The sequence below is a fragment of the Bufo gargarizans genome, chromosome 1 (genome assembly GCF_014858855.1).
Source record: "Bufo gargarizans isolate SCDJY-AF-19 chromosome 1, ASM1485885v1, whole genome shotgun sequence".
NCBI classification, from domain to species: domain Eukaryota; kingdom Metazoa; phylum Chordata; class Amphibia; order Anura; family Bufonidae; genus Bufo; species Bufo gargarizans.
In genome coordinates this window covers 226,089,005-226,109,833 of record NC_058080.1, presented here as the reverse complement: position 1 = coordinate 226,109,833, position 20,829 = coordinate 226,089,005, and the positions used below count along the sequence as shown (strand labels likewise).

The 20,829-nt window shown below is 45.5% G+C and overlaps 1 protein-coding gene across 2 annotated transcripts in view; it reads left to right on the top strand.

The window, feature by feature from the left end:
• Positions 1 to 20,829, top strand: part of MCUB (mitochondrial calcium uniporter dominant negative subunit beta) — a 72,315-nt gene that overhangs the window by 23,257 nt on the left and 28,229 nt on the right. Inside the window, exons 2-4 of one of the 2 annotated variants that reach the window (XM_044301907.1) lie at positions 11,557 to 11,593; positions 12,683 to 12,752; positions 15,309 to 15,479. In XM_044301907.1, the coding sequence (XP_044157842.1) occupies positions 11,591 to 11,593; positions 12,683 to 12,752; positions 15,309 to 15,479 (244 nt within the window). In that variant the 5' untranslated portion in view covers positions 11,557 to 11,590. The remainder of the gene's footprint in view (positions 1 to 11,556; positions 11,594 to 12,682; positions 12,753 to 15,308; positions 15,480 to 20,829) is intronic. The other variant, XM_044301898.1, reaches the window with a different exon arrangement.

The window sequence follows — 20,829 nt, the reverse complement described above, 5'->3', positions numbered from 1 at the left end:
TCTTTGTGGACCTATATAAATGAATGAGTCCATGTGTGATCTGCAAAATATGGTGGTGTGCATGGTGCCTTGCTCCCTTATTATCTACATAGTTGTCAAATTTTACTGTTTGGGATTGTCAAACTAACTTTTGTTTAAGACATTGACAACCCAAGGTTATTTTCACACGAAAAAATGTCACACACTCGTTTTCAGAACTATTGAAGTATATGGGTGAAATCGCAGACCTTAAATACCGGGCAGATCCCATAGAAGCCAATGGGCCCACGGAAAATGGTGCCTGGCCAACCATCTGACCATCCTGTGAGTGTTTTCTGGGGGCTGGGGGGGAAAAAAAGCCAGTGAAATTCATGAATGTTAAAAACGGATGGCAAATGGATTTTATTTGAGGGAGAAAAAATTATCCAGCACTGACTGGGCATGTGCGAAAGAGTAATTGCCCCCTCACTTACTAAGGGCTCATGCACACGGCTGTGCCCATATTGCCGCCCCCAAACAGTGGGTCTGCAATAGACGGGCACAGGCCATTTGCACCCCGCATCACGTATGTGGACCCATTCACTTGAATGGGCCCGCAATCCGGAAGATCCGGTGTGGAACAGAGTCATGGAACCCCACTGAAGCACTGCGGAGTGCTTCTGTGCAGTTTCTCTCCGTGCCTCCACATCGCAAAAAAATAGAATATGTTTTATTTTTTTGCAATGCTGACAGATCACAGTCCCATTCAAGTTCAATGGGTCTGGATCTGTCTGCGGAATCCGCACTGTTCTTGCCAGTGCATTGGTGCCCGCAAATTGCGGTCCCCAATGCACGGAACGGTCGACCAACGGCTGTGCGCATGAGTCTAAGTGTGTGACTTCCAGGTTTGTGTGCATAAGGCCTCATGCACACGACATTAGTTTTTCTCAGCCTCCATTCAGTTTTTTTTTGTGGATAGAATGGGGACCCATTCATTTCAATGGGTCAGTAAAAAAAATGCTGATAGATCATCAGTTTGTGTTCTGCGTCCGTTGTCCTTGTTTCCCTTCAGCAAAAAAGAGTTCATGTCCTACTTTTTTCACATTTGCAGACAAGGATAGGCATTTATTACAAGGGATCTGTGGAAAAAAACGTGTCCTCCCAAAAAAACGGACGCAAAAAACAACTGTCGTGTGCATGAGGTCTTAGGACGGTGGTCACACACTGCAGATCTGTTATCTGTTTCATCCTTGCACTGAGCAGGCAGGTGTACAGTGAATTTTGTGTCCACCTTGCATATAGTCCTATCCTCTGGCATGACTCTGAGGGTACTTTCACACTTGCGGCAGAGGATTCCTGCAGGGAGTTCAATCGCCCGAACTGCCCGCCGGATCTGGCAATACGGACGCAAACTGATGGCATTTGTCAGAGAGATCAGGATCCTAATCCATATGACAAATGCATTGAAATGCCGGATCCGTCTCTCCGGTGTCATCCGGAAAAACGGATCAGGTATTTATTTATTTTCACTTTTATTGTGGTCTGAGCATGCGTTTTGCCGGAACACTTGGGGCCGGATCCGGCATTCCGGCAAGTGTTTCGGAATTTTGGACGGAGATAAAACCGCAGCATGCTGCGGTATTATCTCCGTCCTGATCAGTCAAAATGACTGAACGGAAGACACCCTGATGCATCCTTAACGGATTGCTCTCCATTCAGAATGCATTAGGATATAACTGATCAGTTCTTTTCTGGTATTGAGCCCCTAGGACGGACCTCTATGCCGGAAAAGAATAACTCTAGTGTGAAAGTGCTATGAGAGAAAAGGCAAATATAAGGCATTCCTCTTTAACGCTTTCACTGCTGGGCACGTGCCTATTCCTGATTTGCAGTCACACTCAAGCAGCAGTGGTATGAAGATCTTTTATGAACAAAGCGGTGATTTTCTTTGATAAAGCCTTTATTCTTCTAATTATAACCCCAACGTTCTCCCCGGACAGTAATTTAGTGCTAAATATAGGAGCGCGGCTGGCTGCGGAAGCGACAGCTGTGCATGCAGACTTACCCTGGATCTATATGTAATGAAGTGCACAGAAGTCTTCTGTAATCTTCTCACTCTATTCCCATGGGTTGGCACATTTGGTGCCAGTCACTCCAATGAACGACCAGCTCTCCAGACAAGAACAGGGATTTGGGGCCCATCTTTCTTGGTAACGGTGGGTGCTTTTATCATTTGTTTAGAATACAGATGTAGCAGAGCTGAGTGTGTAATCGATCGGTTCTTATTGTGTTTTGTGCACATTTAAACCCTTTGTTGGCCCCGTTTGGTGACGGCAAAGACTGTAACATCCAGACAGATGTATAGTGATGGACGAAGTTTTCAAAAATTCGATTCCGCTGCTTCGCCGAACTTCAACAAGAAATTTGATTTGTTACTAAGTACCTTTTCACAAATCACATTCCATCGTATGTAGCGGGCACAATGACGGCACCACTCCCCCCCCCCCCCCCCCCCCAAACTGCGGAAGGCACACGAACGGCATCTGTGTTTTGCGGCTCTACTGCAAAACACGGCTCGGTTGTGAATGAGCCCTAAGGCTAATTTCACACAAGCAAGTTTTCCATCCAGGTGCGATGGCTGTTGAAAACGGAGAGCATCCGGACTGAAACCTGACCCATTCTTTTCAGTGGGTCTGTGCAAATGAGCATCATTATTACTGATCATCTCTGCATTCAGAAAATATCGCACTATGTTTTTTTGTTTTTTTTTACGCAGCTGTCTCCGTAGAAATGAACAGGCCATCCAGGCATTTTCACTAATAGGTGCTAGGAGATGTTAAGTGTTTTTTCTACAGTTTGCCTTGAAAAACCCATCAACTGGAAAAAATGCAGGAACTTAAGGCCTCATGTACCTGACCACAAATCGTAGATTCGCAAAACATGTTAGAAATGTCTATTCTTGTCTGCAAAACAGACAAGACTAGGACATATTGTAATTCTTTTGTATTTATTTATGCAGAGCCTTGGAACGGATATTTGGATGCAGACAGCAAATGGTGCGCTGTCTGCATCTTTTGCAGCCCCATTGAAATGAATGGGCCCGTTTCCAAACCATAAAAAAAGCAGATGAGATGCGGACCAAAAAATATGGCCGTGTGCATGACACATCGCAGATTTGCAAAAAATACCGGAGCAAACTGAAGGAAAACTCACTCTTGTGAAAAAGGCTGTAGCACAGCGCCATTTGAGTTGGACTGTTGTGGTTGCAGATCCTTGCACTGCTAAGTACCTGGGAGTAGTGATGGCCAGTTCGCAGTGTTCGCCGACGAACGCATGCGATCTGCCATGTTTATTTCCAAGTCCGGCGCTGCAGAGGTAAGTCCTTATCTGTGCCTGAGCCGCTCTGAAACGCATGCAGTCACTGGGAGCAGGCAGTTCCGAGAACAGCCCGATGAAGGCTGTTCTCGGAACTGCCTGCTTCCGGTGACTGCATGTGTTTTAGAGCGGCGCAGGCACAGATAAGGACTTACCTCTGCAGCGCCGGACTTGGGAATAAAGATGGCAGATCGCATATGTTCGTCGAACACTGCGAACTGGCCATCACTGCCTGGGAGCACTGTGCGCAGGAAATATACTGTGAAGAGTGCAGTACTGAATTGGCATACAGACGCTTCATTTTTTGGGGTCATTGAGGCACCACAGAAGTTCTACCGCCGCTGAACTTACAGTGATTGCATATCCTAGTAATCTGCCATTTAAGAGGTGGGAATTCCCCTTTAACTTGCTTACTTAAGGCCCCTTTACACTGCACGATGTTCGGGCAGATTATTGTTAATGAGCGTTCTGCCGGTGTTAAGATGCCGCCGATTACCTGACGATCAAGCGAAATGCTCATTCATCGGGTAATATGATTGTTTGTGTGGTCACCAAAATCATTGTTTGCCCATCAGACGATTGTGCCGTCTAAACAGCCACTGCTCCCAGCAGAGGTAGCAATAATGCCAATACAAGCATCAGAGACGCCTGTTCAGGCCATTTTAGTCCCTGAAAACAGTCTAAGGCGTACCAATACACTAGATTTTCCCCCCACATTCATCAGTGCTGTGAGCGATGCTGCCTGTGCCTGAAATAACCAATAGCAAAGCTCCTTACAGCAAGGGGCTTTGTTATTGGTTGGTATAGGCGCGCGCTGAAGCTATACAGGTCCTGCAGCAGGGGAAGTCGGCGGGAGCTGGAAGGGGCCGGCTCCCGGGGTGGCTGTTGTAAGGAGAGCGGTGCGTGCAGCCCCAGGACCCTGGGAAATAGGACAGGGCCTCTGGAGAGGTAAGGAGCCATGGACTTGGGTTACAGGAGGAGAGGGGAGCAGGGTCCCCGGGGACCAGTCACACCACTAGTGATCCTGCTCTCCTCCTGTCGCCTCACTAGTGACCCTGCTCTCCTTCTGTCACTCCACTAGTGACCCTGCTCTCCTTCTGTCACTCCACTAGTGACCCTGCCCCCCCCCCCCTCCTCCTGTCACCCCACAGGGAAGAAACTGAACAGACTCCACCGACTATGATGGGATCCGTTCAGTTTCCGTTCGGAATCCTGTCTTTTTACCGGACACAAGTGCTGCATATAAGGCTTTTTTGTCTGGTCTTTCGACAGAATCTGCAACAGAGGCTCCAAACGCAGATTTGAACAAGTGTTGCTCTTCTGCAAAAAACATAGCACGACCTCTGGCTGCCAGCAAACAACAAGTCTGTATGGAGCCGGGCGATAGAATTAGCGATCATCCTCCCCATACTGTGGAGGAGATCACCTCATGTAAACGCAGGGGTCACCTTCACTGACGAGAACGTCAGGAAGGAACACTTCCCTACAATCGCTTGTTACGTCGGTCCATGTAAAGGGACCCATATTCTTTTAGAACATTGCCCAGTGACTGATCCAAGAGTAAGCAGGTGACATTCTGCTCCTAAGGCTACTTTCACACTAGCGGCACGACGGATCCGACAGGCTGTTTACCCTGTCAGATCCGCCCTGCCGCTATTTCGCCGTGCCGCCGGACTGCCGCTCCATCCCCATTGACTATAATGGGGACAGGAGCGGAGCTCCGGCGCAGCACGGCAGTGTGTGGTGAGAGGCCGCCGGACTAAAAAGTCGGACATGCAGTACTTGTAGTCTGGCGGCCTCTCACCGCGCACTGCCGTGCTAGGACGGATCCGACAGGGTGAACAGCCTGTTGGATCCGTCCTGCCGCTAGTGTGAAAGTACCCTTAGTCTGTAGCTAAACCAAAATCCAGCCGACGCTTGACTTGGCGTTCACGTTGCAGCGGGAAGGAGCTGCCTCTACGTGGTATATATAAAGTCCCAGCAACCGTGTCTAGCTTATAAGTATATACTTTTATTTCATTGTCATAAAGTATATATTATGACGCGTTTCGGCACACAGCCTTTCTCAGTCAGAATATATACTTATAAGCAAGACACGATTGCTGGGACTTCTTCATATATTCCTTAGGCCTCATCCACACGGCCGTTGTGTGCACCCGTGGCCGGTGTTCCGTTTTCCGTGATTTTCTCCGGACCCATTGACTTTCAATGGGTCAGTTGAAAACTCAGAAAATGCACCGTTTGTCACCCGCCTCCGTGTATCCTGTCCGTCAAAAAAATAGGACCTGTCCTATTTTTTTTTTTGACGGACAACGGTTCACGGACCCATTCAAGTCAATGGGTCCGTGAAAGAACACGGATGCCAATCTTGTGTGCATCCGTGTTTGTGATCCTTGGCCGTAGGTTACTTTCATACAGACGGATCCGAAGATCCGTCTGCATAAAAGCGTTTTCAGAGCTGAGTTTTCACTTCGTGAAAACTCAGATCCGACAGTATATTCGAACACAGAGGTGTTCCCATGGTGATGGGGACGCTTCTAGTTAGAATATACAACGAACTGTGTACATGACTTCCCCCTGCTGCCTGGCAGCACCCAATCTCTCTCTTACAGGGGGCTGTGATCCGTACAATTAACCCCTCAGGTGCCGCACCTGAAGGGGTTAATTTTGCGTATCATAGCCCCCTGTAAGAGATCCGGGGCTGCCAGGCAGCAGGGGGCAGACCCCCCTCCCTCCCCAGTTTAAATTTCATTGGTGGCCAGTGCGGCCCCCTCTGCCCTCCCTCCCTCTATTGTATTAATAACATTGGTGGCACAGTGTGCGCCCCCCCCCTTCCTCCCTTTATTGTATTAATACAACATTGGTGGCACAGTGTGCGCTCCCCCCCTTCCTCCCTCTATTGTATTAATACGTTGGTGGCACAGTGTGCGCCCCCCCCCCCTTTCCCCCCCCTTTCCCCCCTATATTGTATTAATACATTGGTGGCACAGTGTGCGGCCTCCCCCGGACCTCCCCTCCCTCCCTCTATTGCATTAATAACATTGGTGGCAGGGAACGCCTCTGTGTTAGAATATACTGTCGGATATGAGTTTTCACGATGTAACTCATATCTGACAGTATATCCTAACATAGAGGTGTTCCCATGGTGATGGGGACGCTTCAAGTTAAAATATACCATCGGATTGGAGAAAACTCCAATCCGATGGTATAAAAGGGACTCCAGACTTTACATTGAAAGTCAATGGGGACCGATCCGTTTGCAATTGCACCATATTGTGTCAACGTCAAACTGATCCGTCCCCATTGACTTGCATTGTAATTCAGGACGGATCCGTTTGGCTCCGCACGGCCAGGCGGACACCAAAACAACTTTTTTTTCATGTCCGTGGATCCTCCAAAAATCAAGGAAGACCCACGGACGAAAAAACGGTCACGGATCACAGACCAACGGAACCCCGTTTTGCGGACAGTGAAAAAATACTGTTGTGTGCATGAGGCCTTAGTCTGTAGGACTGGTATAGTCAGCCAGCTTTCAGCAGATATCATGGTGTGTGTATTGATGCCTGCTGGAGAGAATTGGGGTCATTTATCAAACTGGTGTAAAGTAGAACTGGCTTAGTTGCCCATAGCAACCAATCAGATTCCACCTTTTGTTTTCCACAGCACCTATGGAAAATGAAAGGTGGAATCTGATTGGTTGCTATGGGCAACTAAGCCAGTTCTACTTTACACCAGTTTGATAAATGACCCCATATATGTCTACTGATCCAAAGTTATTCAAAGCAATAGACTGGGATTAAATGTATTACCTATTCTTCATGAATAATGAGAATTGTTAATTGCATCAAAGCATTCAGTGATCTCAGACCAGGGTTTCTATACCTTGCCTGTGTATTTCACACACTATAGGACTTTATAGGGTTAAATGGTTCACACTGCAAATGAATGGTTGGGGTTTTTTGCAATGACCCAGGAGCGCAGGACTCGGCTAGTCTGCTGATTTATGTTAGGTAGGCATTGTATATAATTATCCTCATTGATTTCCAGGTTCATTCACGTCCTGTCAGCAGAGTGACGTACAGCCGCCATGCTGCCAGCAGCCCTCTCCGTGGTATTGAACCAACAACCTGCTTTTATTTCCTCCACACCCGGTTACAGTTGCTGCTTTGTGCAATATAATTGATCTAATCGTGACCGGGGTTAATGGAGGCCCAATTCATTTCAGTAAATCATTGCTGTTATCTTGAATGAAGATCATTAAGAATAAATGAATACTCATGGTCACATTTCCAGTGTGCTTTGTGGTACTCGCCTAACACACAACTCTGAGGACATAATGTGATACATGGTAAAGGCTCCGTCCTGACCTACGTAGCACTGACGGGGTTGCAGAGCATTATATTGATTTTATGATGCTACGTAACCCCCTGACATCATTATTAGAGATGAGCGAATTTCAGAGTTTGAAATTTGTTTGCGCTAAGTTTGGTGGTAAAAGCAGAATTGCATTATGGATTCCGTTACCACGGACCATAACGCAATTCTATAAAGGCATTCCTTTATTCATTCAACCATAATAGAAGTCTATGGGCTGCAAAACGGAAGGGGGTTTTAGCTAAACAGCTGGCTTTAATCAATCATTACATGTACCCAAAATGGTGCATTAAAAACTAGAACTTGTCCTGCAAAAAAATGACACCTCATTTTTTTTTTTTTGTTTTAAATGTGTGTGTGGTCACTAAGGGCCGCTTCACACGAGCGGATGCCGTGCGTGGCATCCGCTCCGTGAAAGAGTGCCAAGACCCGCTGCAGACTGCAGAGGCACGGAGCGGTAACATGACTGTTAATGCTCCGTGCCTCTCTGTGATCTCTTTACTACGAAATCACAGTTGTCACTGTGATTTCGTAGTAAAGAGATCACAGAGAGGCACGGAGCATTAACAGTCATGTTACCGCTCCGTGCCTCTGCAGTCTGCAGCGGGTCTTGGCACTCTTTCACGGAGCGGATGCCACGCACGGCATCCGCTCGTGTGAAGCGGCCCTAAGGGGTTAAATGCCATCCACATTACTGCTGCCCTTCAGTGCTGCAGATTTTCCACCCACAATTCTATGCCAGCAAATCTGCAGCGTTTCATTCAGTTTTTCCATGTCCATTCTGTGTTTTGTTTTTTATAACCCCAGCCCACATGCGGAACCATTCGCTTCATGAGGCAGGAAAAAAACAAAAAAAAAAAACAGAACTGACTCAGTGTGCATTCCGTGTCTATGTCCGCATGGCCGTTCTGCAAAAAAAAAATAGAACATGTCCCATTATTGTCTGCATTACGTACAAGGACAGGACTGTTCTATTAGGGGCCGGCCTTTCCATTCCACAAAAATCACAAAACGGCCAACGGTTTTGTGCATGACCCCTAAGGCCTATTGCACATGACCGTATGTTTTTTTTTTTTTTCTTTTTTTTTTCTTCAGTATTTTGTGGTCCGCGAAAAAAAATGCGGAAAAAAAATACGGATGATTTCCGTGTGCATTCCGCTTTTCACGGAACAGCTGGCCCCTGATAGAACAGCACTATCCTTGTCCGTTATGCGGACAATAATAGGACATGTTCTATCTTTGAACGGAAATACAGAAACGGAAATACAGAAACTGAATGCATACGGAGTACATTCAGGTATTTTAGCGGACCCATTGAAATGAATACGTTCTGTTTTTTGCATTCCGTATTCAGAACCAAACTGAAAAAAATAAATAAAAAAAGTGTGCATGAGACCTAAGACTGACACTGCAGGAAAAGGAATATCGCTCTAGTTTCCTTAGGCCTAATGGCCTCAGTATCTGGGAGGGCACGCTGGTAAATAATTGTCGGTCCTCCGTTCCCAACTAATGGTCAGATGGGATGAATGTTCTGGTCGGCTGTCTGTGTAGTCCGCATGGAGTTTTATAATCATACATACCTTGGTGGTCAGATTACAGGAGTCAGGGCTTATGGTCACGACCGTACTTTTTGTCTGCGTCTAATCCGCATTTTTTTGTGTATTTGATGCGGACCCGTTAATTTCTATGGGACAGCAAAAGATATGTACAGCTGTCTACAACCGTATGTTTTTCCATGGCACCACTAAAAATAATAGAACATGTATTTTTCATGTCCGTTTTGCAGACAAGAGTAGAACAGTTCTACAGAGGGCAGAATGTTCCGTTCTGCAAAAAGAGGAACACACGCGGACAGTATTTGCATGAGCCCTTAACCCGTAGGATTCGAGCGTCGTACATGTACGGCGCTGGAAACTGGTATGAAATCCTAGCGCCGTACAGCTACGGCGCTCTGGGCGGGCGCAGGAGCTGTGCCCGTCCGATCAGCTGCAGGGGCCCGGCAGTCACTGATAGCCGGACCTTTGCTGTATGCTACAGCATCTGTGAAAACACCGGTGCATTAACCATTGCACTGCCGCGGTCAGCGCTGACCGTGGCACGAGCAGTATCCTGCCGGGTGTGGGGTGGCCATCGGGTCCCTGTGCTGCTGTGACGGGGACCCGATGGCAGGGAAGGTTGCATGCAGTGCCCAAACAGAATAAATGAGACCCCCCCCCCCCCCATAATGTCTGGACTCCTTGCTTTGTGTATAGAAGCTAGGACATTATGAAGAAAAGAGCATTGATAATCTAATAAAGCATAAAACCTTATTCAATCGCTTCCAGTGAGGCAGTAATATCTGCTTCAGATTCCTTCAGTCACAAATGACCTTGTGTATTATAGCTGTCACAGAGAAGTGGCCTTGTCACCCAGAGATACCAGTCAGAATGCATTTTACACCACACTGGACCCATTTCTTGGACATATCTTTAATACATGAAGCTCGGTCTCCATCAATCAAAGGTGCTGACTTAGAGTTACTTTAACATTTGCTGCCATCAAACTAATAGCAGGTAATCTGAAATATGGATCTGAATAGGATTTTTGTTTATACTGCATGTACTGAGGGGGGTAAAAATGTTATTTAAAAATAATAATAATCGGAATTGGCTTATACCTCAACACTGGCGTTCAAATGCTTTTCAGTCCTATCTGAGCCCGCAATTGGCTGAGCAGTTATTTCTTGTCATGGGAAGGACCAGGAAGTATCAGAGGAGGGGCACCTAAGGGGACATACCTCATGGAGTAGCTTACCTTTAGGCTACTTTCACACTGGCGTTTCTGGGCCCGCTTGTGAAACCAGTTTCAGGGCTCTCACAAGCGGCCCAAAACGGATCAGTTCAGTCCCAATGCATTCTGAATGGATAAGGATCCGTTTAGAATGCCTCAATTTGGCTGCGTTTGGTCTCTGTTGCGTTCTTTAGACTGTCACTAAAATGCTGCGTTTTGGTGACCGTCTGACTATGCGGATCCAAACGGATCTGTCTAGACTTGCAATGTAATCCGTTGGTGCAATTGAAAACGGATCCATCCCTTTATTGACTTTCAATGTAAGTCAAGACGGATCAGTTTTGACGTAGACTTTTTTAAAATTAATAATGCAAACGAATCCATTATTAACTGATACAAATTTAGCAAAAACAGTCTCAGAATCGCCTGGATAAGTAAAAGCTTTCCAAAGTTATTACCATTATTTGCAAAAATCGGCCTGGGATTTAAGGTGAAAAGTGACCTGGTGCTGAAGGGGTTAAGCAACATTCAAATACAATGACACCATCCATGTAAGGCTACTTTCACACTGGCGTTTTGGCTTTCCATTTGTGAGATCCGTTCAGGGCTCTCACAATCGGTCCAAAACGGATCAGTTTTGCCCTAATGGATAACGGATACAAGCGTTTGCATTATTGGTGCGGATCCGTCTGTGCAGATACAAGACCAATCCTCACAAAACGCGAGTGTGAAAGTAGCCTTAGCAGGAACACACTGTTATAGGGTTTAAAGTTGTTCTAAAATATTTTTGGGCAGGGTGCAGTGGTCTGTGTTAAAAATAAAAAAAATAAAAAAAAACTTTAACACTTCCTGTGCTGGCACACTGATTACCGCTGGAGCTGTAGTGATGACATGTTTATCAATCATGCGACTGCTGCCGCCAGTCACAGGCCAAAGTGAGGAAAAGGGTGACTGCTGTGGCCATTGATTGGCAGCAGTGGTCACTGGAATGATGAACAGCACATGACCAATGCAGGACCAGTGGGAAGTCTTTGACAATTTAAAGAGAATTTTTATTTATTTTTTTATTTTTTCACACAGCTTTGGAGAACCTTGTTAAAGATTACAGTATTGGATGGTGAGGGAAAGTTAAAATAAAATGTCAAACATCTGTTGAAACATTTGACATGGCTGCAGCACCCCATTTGGCTGATAGTTATTGCTCCAGATCCCTCATTGAGATGCGCACTTGCCTTGGCCGAGCTTGCATGTGTTCTTAAAGGGGCGAGGGGAGGACACCTACTGCCAGACACCTGTGGTAGAGTCTTATCTCCACAAGAACAAAAGGAATCAGACATACCCAACCCTTATCTTTTCCAACATCTGGTGAACTCTGAGTTGGGGCCCTCATACACATTACAAGGTCACCCCGCTGTCGCTGCTTTCTAACCCATCCGCGCTTTCCTTAACTTTGAATCTGCGCAAATGCTTGTACATGCCCTCATCAACTCCCGCCTAGACTACTGCAACACTCTCCTCTGTGGCCTCCCATCTAGCGCTCTCTCACCCCTCCAATCTATCCTCAACTCTGCTGCCCGACTAATTCACCTCTCACCCTATCACTCCTCTGCCTCTCCCTTCTGCCAATCCCTTCACTGGCCCCCCGTATTGACAAATACCTACAAGGCTGTCCATAGCCTGTCCCCTCCCTACATCTCTGAGCTACTTTCCCGATACATCCCCACACGCACTCTCCGATCCTCACAAGACCTCCTTCTCTCCTCTCCTCTTATCGCCTCTTCCCACAATCGCCTCCAGGATTTCTCCCGTGCATCACCCATACTCTGGCACTCGCTACCCCAACATATCAGACTCTCACCTACAGTGGAATCCTTCAATAGAAACCTGAAAACCCACCTCTTCAGACAAGCCTACAACCAGTGACCCTACTGCCTCTATACCGCAATGACCAGCTTCACCCGCACCTACTGTGTCCTTCTCCCATACCATGTAGATTGTAAGCCCTCACGGGCAGGGCCCTCTCTCCTTCTGTACCAGTGTGTAGTTTGTCTCGTTTATTCTTAGTGTAATTGTCTGTATTACGTATGTGCACCCCTTTTCATATGTGCAGCGCTATGGAATGAATCGAGCTTTAATAATAAAAGTGGTGTAAGTTGTATTTTATTTTTTATAACAATTTTTCTTTCTCTTTGTATTGTTTTTATAGGCTAGAAATGTAAGACATAGGTTGCAGTTCTGCACTGGAGTTTTTTACAGCACACAACCGCCCTCTAGTGGTAAGTTATTTACACTGTATTTAGTTTTGATGGAACATGCATGTACACAGTAATGTAACAAAATAGTCTTCTATAGTATTAAAGGGGTTGTCTCATCAATAAATATTCATTCACAATGTTAAACCATGCAAAACAAATGTATTTAATTTCCACCTTATTTTTTTTTGCTTTACTTTTTATGATTTCACTCCACTATTGCCACTTTTGTACAGTATGTTGAAAAGTGTTTAGCCATATTAATTAGGCCTCATATACACGGCCATATCTGTTTTTGTGGTCTACAAATAGCGTATCTGCAAAACGCGAATATCGGCCGTGTGCATCTGCATTTTCCCTTTTTGTACGCCCCACAATATATTGCAAATGCCTTTTCTTGTCTGCAAAACTGACAAAAGTATGACATGTTCTACGGAAAAACGTGTCGCAGAACGGACATACGGATGCGGACAGTGGCGTCCGCATCTTTTGCAGCCCCATTGAAATTAATGGGGCCATGTCCGATCCACAAAAAATAAGTGTATGCCAGATTTATCAGCTGCTTTTGAGGCGACATCCTACTCCAGTATAAAATCTAGAGTAACACCTGTAAAGAAAAGGTTTATTTATAAAGATACACCAAATTTATCAATCAACATGCAATGTTTGATACGTTTTATGAAAATTGCATCAATGCGGGCTTGTTATAGCCCCAAACCCCCCCCCCCTCACGAACCTACACTTAAAGGGGTTATTCGGGCTATAGATATTGAGGACCTATCCTCAAAGCAGATCGGTTAGGGTCCCACACCCGGCACCCCCACCAATAAGCTATTTCGGGAACTCTGGAAACTATACTGGTGTGTGGAGTGCAAGCAGAAGCCTTCGTACACTATGTAGTTTCCAGTGTCTGCGTACTGCAGCGCAGCTTCTATTCACTTGAATGGGATCCGAACTGAAGTACACAGTATGGAGCTTTACACTGTACTCGGTATAGTTTCTGGCTGCCTGAAACAACAGTGTTCGACTCTAGCTAATCTAAGGGTCCATTCACATGTCCGTAAGTGTTCTGTGGATCCGCAAAATACAGACACTGGCACTGTTCATTCCGCAATTTGCGGACAAGAATAGGACATGTTCTATTTTTTTGCGGAAGCACAGATGCTGAAGTGCGGATCTGCAAATGCGGACAGCACATTCCGGCCCCATTGAAAATGAATAGGTCTGCACCCGTTCCGCAAAATTGAGGAACGGATGCGGACCCATTTTGCGGACGTGTGAATGGACCCTAATGTTGATGACCTATCTTAAGGATAGGTCATCAGTATCTGTAATCCAGAGACCCCTTTTAATGTGTCCAGTGCTGGTGAGAAGAAGCTGCCTCTACTCCACTGTTTCTTATTGGAGAGTCTGCATGATGGGTTTGTACACACAGTAGTTGTTCCAGCTATCGAGAAGGGGGACTAAACTACTGAGCATGTGTGACCACCAGGTCTGACTCGCGAGGTGGACAAACTAAGAGGGAATCAAAAGGTGGCATTATAAGGCTTATTTCACACAGGTGATACAGAATCAGGGCCTGTTATGGGAAAACTGATGGTTTTGCATGCAAGATGAATGATTTTTGTCTGTGTTCCATGTTTCAGTTTTTTCCACGTAGAGGCAATACGTTTTCAATGTGTTTTTCACGTGCATAAATAAAAGCTGATGAAAACTCCAGATCTCCCAGCAACCATCAGTGAAAAATACTTTGCATCCAGATGCCCTTTATGCCTTCTGAAATCCAGTGTCGGAATATTTCTGCATACTGAGTGCTATTTACCTGTATGTGCACATTAAAGGGCTTCTGTCAACCCCAAAACATATACATTTTTTTATTTTTTTGGGGGGGTTGGGGGCTTGTTAAAATCCTTATTTAACGACTATTCCCTATATAGGGTTCTTACCTCTGTCTGTAGCTTCGTTTCCATAAAAATCGATCTTTTAAAATATGCAAATCGCTTCACTACCAGCAAGTAGGGCGTCTACTTGCTGGTAACCGCCCCCTCCTCCTGTTGATTGACAGGGCCAGCGATCGCTCTCTGGCTGGCCCTGTCAGCATTTCAAATCCTGCGCCTGTCTTCATTCGGCGCAGGCGCTCTGAGAGAAGGAGGCACTCCCTCAGTGCGCCGATGATGTCTTCTCTTTCGGTGACATCATCGACGCAGGCGCACTGAGGGAGTGCTGAGGAGGCGAGCCTCCTTCTCTCAGAGTGCCTGCGCCGAATGAAGACAGGCGCAGGATTTTTGAAATGCTGACAGGGCCAGCCGGAGGAGGAGATCGCTGCTGGCCCTGTCAATCAACAAGAGGATGGGGCGTTTTTTTGCAGCGGCTACCAGCAAGTAGACGCCTTACTTGCTGGTAGTGAAGCGATTTGCATATTTTAAAAGATCGATTTTTATGGAAACTAAGCCACAGACAAAGGTAAGAGCCCTATATAGGGAATAGTCGTTAAATAAGGATTTTAACAAGCCCCAAAAAAGTGTTTTGGGGATGACAGAAGCCCTTACCTTCTCATATTGTATTTCACTGTGCTTTTAGATGTGACTGTCCAATACAATCATGGGCTCCCTGTTGTGACTCTCACACTACCATCTCGAAATGAACGTTGCCAGTTTACCATCAAACCCATGACCACCACAGTGGGACAGTTCTTAAAGGACATCCAACAGGAGGACAAAGGAATTGACAGAGTAGCTGCCATGTCAACAGGTGAGCCTTTTTCACAGAGTTGGTTCCTGCAATTTGATTATCGTTTTCTATGTAATAAAATATACAGGTCTTCTAGTGTCAACTAATTGTCTAATTTCCAGATTTTTAGTATGGGCTTGTCTTTTTTAGCTCTTCATAATCCATTTTTTTACAGTTGTCAATCAGCATTTGTCAGTGAGGAAAGGTTAAAGGGGTTGTCCGGGATCAAAAAGATTTTTAAAAACATGATATTTTACCATGTCTAGCTGATTTAAGGTCCTCCTGTTGTGTTCCTGTATTTTTAGCACTCCTCCAGTGCTTCCACGGTCCCCCACTGAATATTGACATGTTTGTGTACATCTGTGGTAACTTCCTGACGCACTGACTTGTGGGTCCCACAAGGCAGCGCAGCATAGCGGCGTCCGGGCTGTCAGTCAGATCAGTCTCCACTCCTCCGTGCATCCTCCCCCCTCATTTGTATTCCGCCTCCTGCCCGCATATACCTCTCTATCGTCATAGCTAAGGCTGCACAATGCCCTGTGATGTCACCGGATCAGAGGGGCGTTACATAGCCCTGAAGTTTCCTCCTACAAACCTCCCTCCCTGCGCTCTGCATAATATTCTTGTGTGCCGGTGACGTCACCGGACCAGAGGGCCGTTACTTAGCGCAGCCTGTTTCCACCTACTACCCGCCCTCTCTGCGCTCTGAATAATGTTCGTGGGTGCCGGTGACGTCACCGGGCTCCTTGCAAAGCGGAAGAAGAGGCTTTGCTCTCCACTGAGGGGCCCGGTACGTCACTAACTTGTAGAGAAACTGCACTTCCGGCTCCAAATTTGGATTAGAATACGGGGCATCAGAAAAGGAAAAGAAAGATTATGCGGGCATGTATGTACAATTAAGGTGACTACAGTGCACTTAAGCAAATATCACCAATCCCGGACAACCCCTTTTAACTTTTTTATTTTGTGGAGGGAAGATTTATCAAGAGGGGAATTTCTTTTTTTCTTTTCAGTTTTCTTCAGCCTGTGTTGCCTTAGGTTGCACTGTATTTATTAGACATTGTGAGATCCATTTTTTTCATTTTAATTTTTTACTCCCTGCCTTCCCAGACCCATAACTTTTTTTAATTTTTCCATTCACATAGATTTTTTGCAGGACAAGTTGTACTTTCTAATGGCCCCATTTAATTTTGCATACAATCTAATGGGAAGCTGGAAACAAATTCCAAATGGGGTAGAATTGGGGAAAAAAAGGGGTTTACAATATTTCCTATCTGGTAAAACTGACCTGATAATTTTTCTTATGCTTTAATACTGGAAAAATGTAAAAAAATAATCATTCTTCTGTGCTTGGGCATATTCTGATCTTATACCTTTTCCCATCTGTGCTTTGTCTAGTTTTATTTATACAATTTTGGAGTGTGTATGACTTTTTTAGTATGACTTTTTTAGTAATTTTTTATTATGATGGCTTGCAAAACTGAATCCCTTCAAAGTCATTCCGTTTGGCATGCCGGCATTGAATTAGGTTATGGATTCCTTGGGAACGGAATCCATTACATGGTTCACTTAAACCCTGAACTCTAACCTGTCAAGGCAGGTTCGCTCAACTCTCCTTTCAGGCATTTTGGACTTGGCGGTGTATGCGATCTTTATTTTTTTGTTTACTTTTTATTATGAAGAAAGGAGTGCTTTGAATTTATTTATTTTTACTTTTCTTGAATTATTATTATTAGAGATAGATATATAGAGATATAGGATGAGAGACGTAATGGCATGACGTAGGACGTGCCGTGCTCCCGCCCCCCCCCCCGCCTCATGGGCTGTGGCGCTTGAACGCCGAATACCTGCTACCCGATGCCAGCGGTGCGTCACTGATGGTTGGGCCGAGTGCTCCGGAGCTGCCGCTGCTGCAGGGGTACGAGACTGCCTCCTCTCCCCCAGGAGATCGATCGGGTGCCTTGGCACCGTTGCAGCAAGGGTCCCCGACTATAGCAGCCGTCAAAGAAATGGAATTGGGGCGGGTGTAGAGGACGCAAAAAGATGCAAGCTCCCTTTTAACCTACCCACGAGTGGCTTGGTGAGGTCTCCCCCGTCCCGGATGCGATTCTCCCGGCGACGAAAGAAAGAAGGTACCGGTCCCGATGCCTTTTCTTTTTTCTGTGTGAACTGGTGCGCTGATAGCGCTGACTACGTGTAGAACTGGTCAAAGAAAAGAAAGTGGACTTCGGGGTATGTACCGTTACTTTAGAGGTTATTTGAGGTCTGGGGGGGGAGGGGGGAGGGAGAGGGGGGAGGGAGTAGGGTGGGAATGGTTGTCTTGGGAGGTCTAGTAGGGTCCAAGGTGAAGAAAAAGCAAGTGACTGATCTGAATGAGTAGTATTATGACATGGAATGTACGGGGCCTCGGAGACAGGGTCAAAAGGGTAATGGTTTTCGATAATGTCTCTAGACATCTCCCGGCTATTGTAGGACTAATGGAGACACATAGTACAAAAGATAAAATAAATCTGTTAAAGAAGAAATGGGCCCGGTATCAATACCATTCATGTTTTTCTACATATTCATCCGGAGTTAGTGTATACGTGCATTACAATGTAGACTTCCGTCCAATTGACGAGAAAATAGACGACCGGGGTAGATATGTATTCCTTCATTGTCAATGGAACGGTATTGTATGTATCTTGGCCTTCGTGTATATACCTCCCCCCCTTTTCTTTAACGGTTATCCATAGTTTAGTGGAGTATGCAGATTCAAGGGGCAAATGCCCCATAGTAATTATGGGGGATCTAAATAACGTTATGAATGACGAGTTAGACAGATACTCTGTGATCCCAAAGGATAAAAAGGTGACTGGGTGACAATCAGTGCTGTGGAAAATATCGCAGGAACTATCCCTAATAGATGTGTGGAGACACCTTTATGATGACAAGCCAGGGTTTTCCTGTTTTAGTCGGGGAAATAAAATAATGTCCAGAATAGATTTGGCACTGGTTAGCTCAGAATTGGTAAATAAAATTTCCAGCATGAGGTACGAAGTGAATAGTATTTCAGATCACTCCCCTGTTTGCCTGCGGTTTAAAACAAATCTAAGACGAATAACTCGGGAGTTTCGCCTGAATCCTCACTGGCTGAATTTAATCAAGGAGGAAGAAGATATTAGGGTGAATATAGAGGAGTTCTGGAAATATAATTTAGGGTCAGCAGGCTCAGGGTATGTCTGGGATGCCTTTAAGGCATTTCTACGTGGCATTTTGATAAGTAAAATTAAGGGCCTGAAGAGGGGATTTGCAGAACAGGAGAGAAAGCTGACAGATAGGATAAAAGAAATAGAAGCAGAACTCATGACTAAGAAAATCCCTGAATTGATAAGCCAGCTGGATCAGGCTAAAAGTACACTGAGGAATTATCTGAGCGATAAGGCACAACAAAAAGTGTTTTTTGAGGGGGAACGATACTTCAGGGAATCTGGGAAGTCGGGAAGATTGCTGTCCACACTTATACAGAATCAAAGGGGGGGTAACAGGATTGACGGTGTTGAGGGGAGAGCTGGGGGGATGGTATCCAGCCAAGGAGAGAGAGAGCGCGAATTTATTGAATACTATGGGGGCCTTTACTCCTCGGAGGGAGGGGGGGGCCTGAAGAATTTAGAATCTTCATGGAGGGAGTACCGATTCCCAGACTCTCGGATGAGGAGAGGGATTGGTTGAACGGCCCCATTGAAGTTGAGGAATTACGGGAGACACTGAAAACTATTCAGGGGAACACCAGTCCCGGGCTGGATGGCTTACCCTTTGAGATATATAGAAGGTATGGAGATGTCATTCTTCCAGTGCTAGTACAGGTCTTAAATGAATCAATGGATAGCGGCGCACTCCCGTCCTCTCTCTCCGAGGCTGTAATAAGTTTGATAGGCAAAAAGGGGAAGGACGAGAGAAAGGTGGATTCGTATCGCCCCATCTCTCTCCTCAACACCGATTTTAAAATATATGTGCTAAATTACTTGCAAACCGCCTAAGAAAAGTTATTGAGAAGTTAATACATCCGGACCAAACCGGGTTTGTACCCAAACGTCAGGCGCAGACGAATATTAGACGGACATTGTTGAATATGCAGATGGTTGGTGAGGGTGCCCATTCCATCCTGTCTTTGGACGCTGAGAAAGCGTTTGACAGGGTGGAATGGGCATACCTCTGGAAGGCTATGCACGAGTTTAACCTGGGAGAGAAATTTATTAAATGGGTACAGCTTTCATATAACAACTCGAAAGTTAGGGTTAGGATCAATGGAGTAATATCAGAGTCAATACCTTTGCAGAGGGGAACCCGTCAGGGGTGTCCACTCTCCCCATTACTGTTTGCTATATTTGTTGAGCCACTAGCCTGTAAGGTCCGAGCAGACGGAAAAATAAGGGGATTTGGAGGAGATGGTGCACTGGATAAGATATGCCTCTACGCTGATGATATTCTGTTTTTTGTGGATGGAGGGGTACCAATGGTACAGCATCTGATGGAGGTAGTTAACCAGTTTGGCCTTGTCTCCGGCTTTAGGGTGAACTGGACAAAGTCGGTATTGCTCCCAATGGGCCAGGAAATTGGGCCGGAGGAAATTAACGTTAAAATCTTGAAACCTACGGAATCGTTTGAATATCTGGGAATAAAAGTTAGCTCGAGGATACAGGAGTATCTAGAACTCAATATTGACCCTCTGTTAAAAAGGGTTAGGGAAAAAACAAGTTCTTGGCAAAAGCTGTTGATCCGACAAGCGGACCGAATAGCAATAATAAAGATGGTTCTATTACCACAGATTTTGTATATTATTTCCTCTTGCCCAATCTGGATAGGGGACCATTTTTTCAATGCATTAGAAGGAGCGATAAACAATCTTATTTGGGGGAGAAAAAGGGTCAGGCTGAAACAAAAATACCTATGGCTAGATGAGGAAGATGGCGGTCTGTCCATCCCATGCTTTAGGGGCTACTATTTTGCATCCCAGCTCCAGTGGTTAATGATGGAGGACGACAGACTGCGTCGCTTCCTGGAAGGGGAGTTGGGAGGTCTCCAATATAACATTATCAGTACATTGGAAGCAGGAATGATAAAAATAAAGGGGAGGCAGTGCCCAATTAGTAAGATGATACATTTAGTTTGGGTTAATATCAAAAAATTATTAGGAATAAATCACTCACTAAAGTTTTCACCCATTTGGGGAAATATAAACTTAAAAGAATTTTTGAAGTTTGAAGATTTTTTGTTTTGGGATAAAAAGGGCATTAGATTTGTGCCCCAGATAGTAGTGGAAGGAAAGTTGAAGACACCAGAGGAAATGGGTTTAAGCATAGATAAAGATTACCTCACATGGTTTAGATAT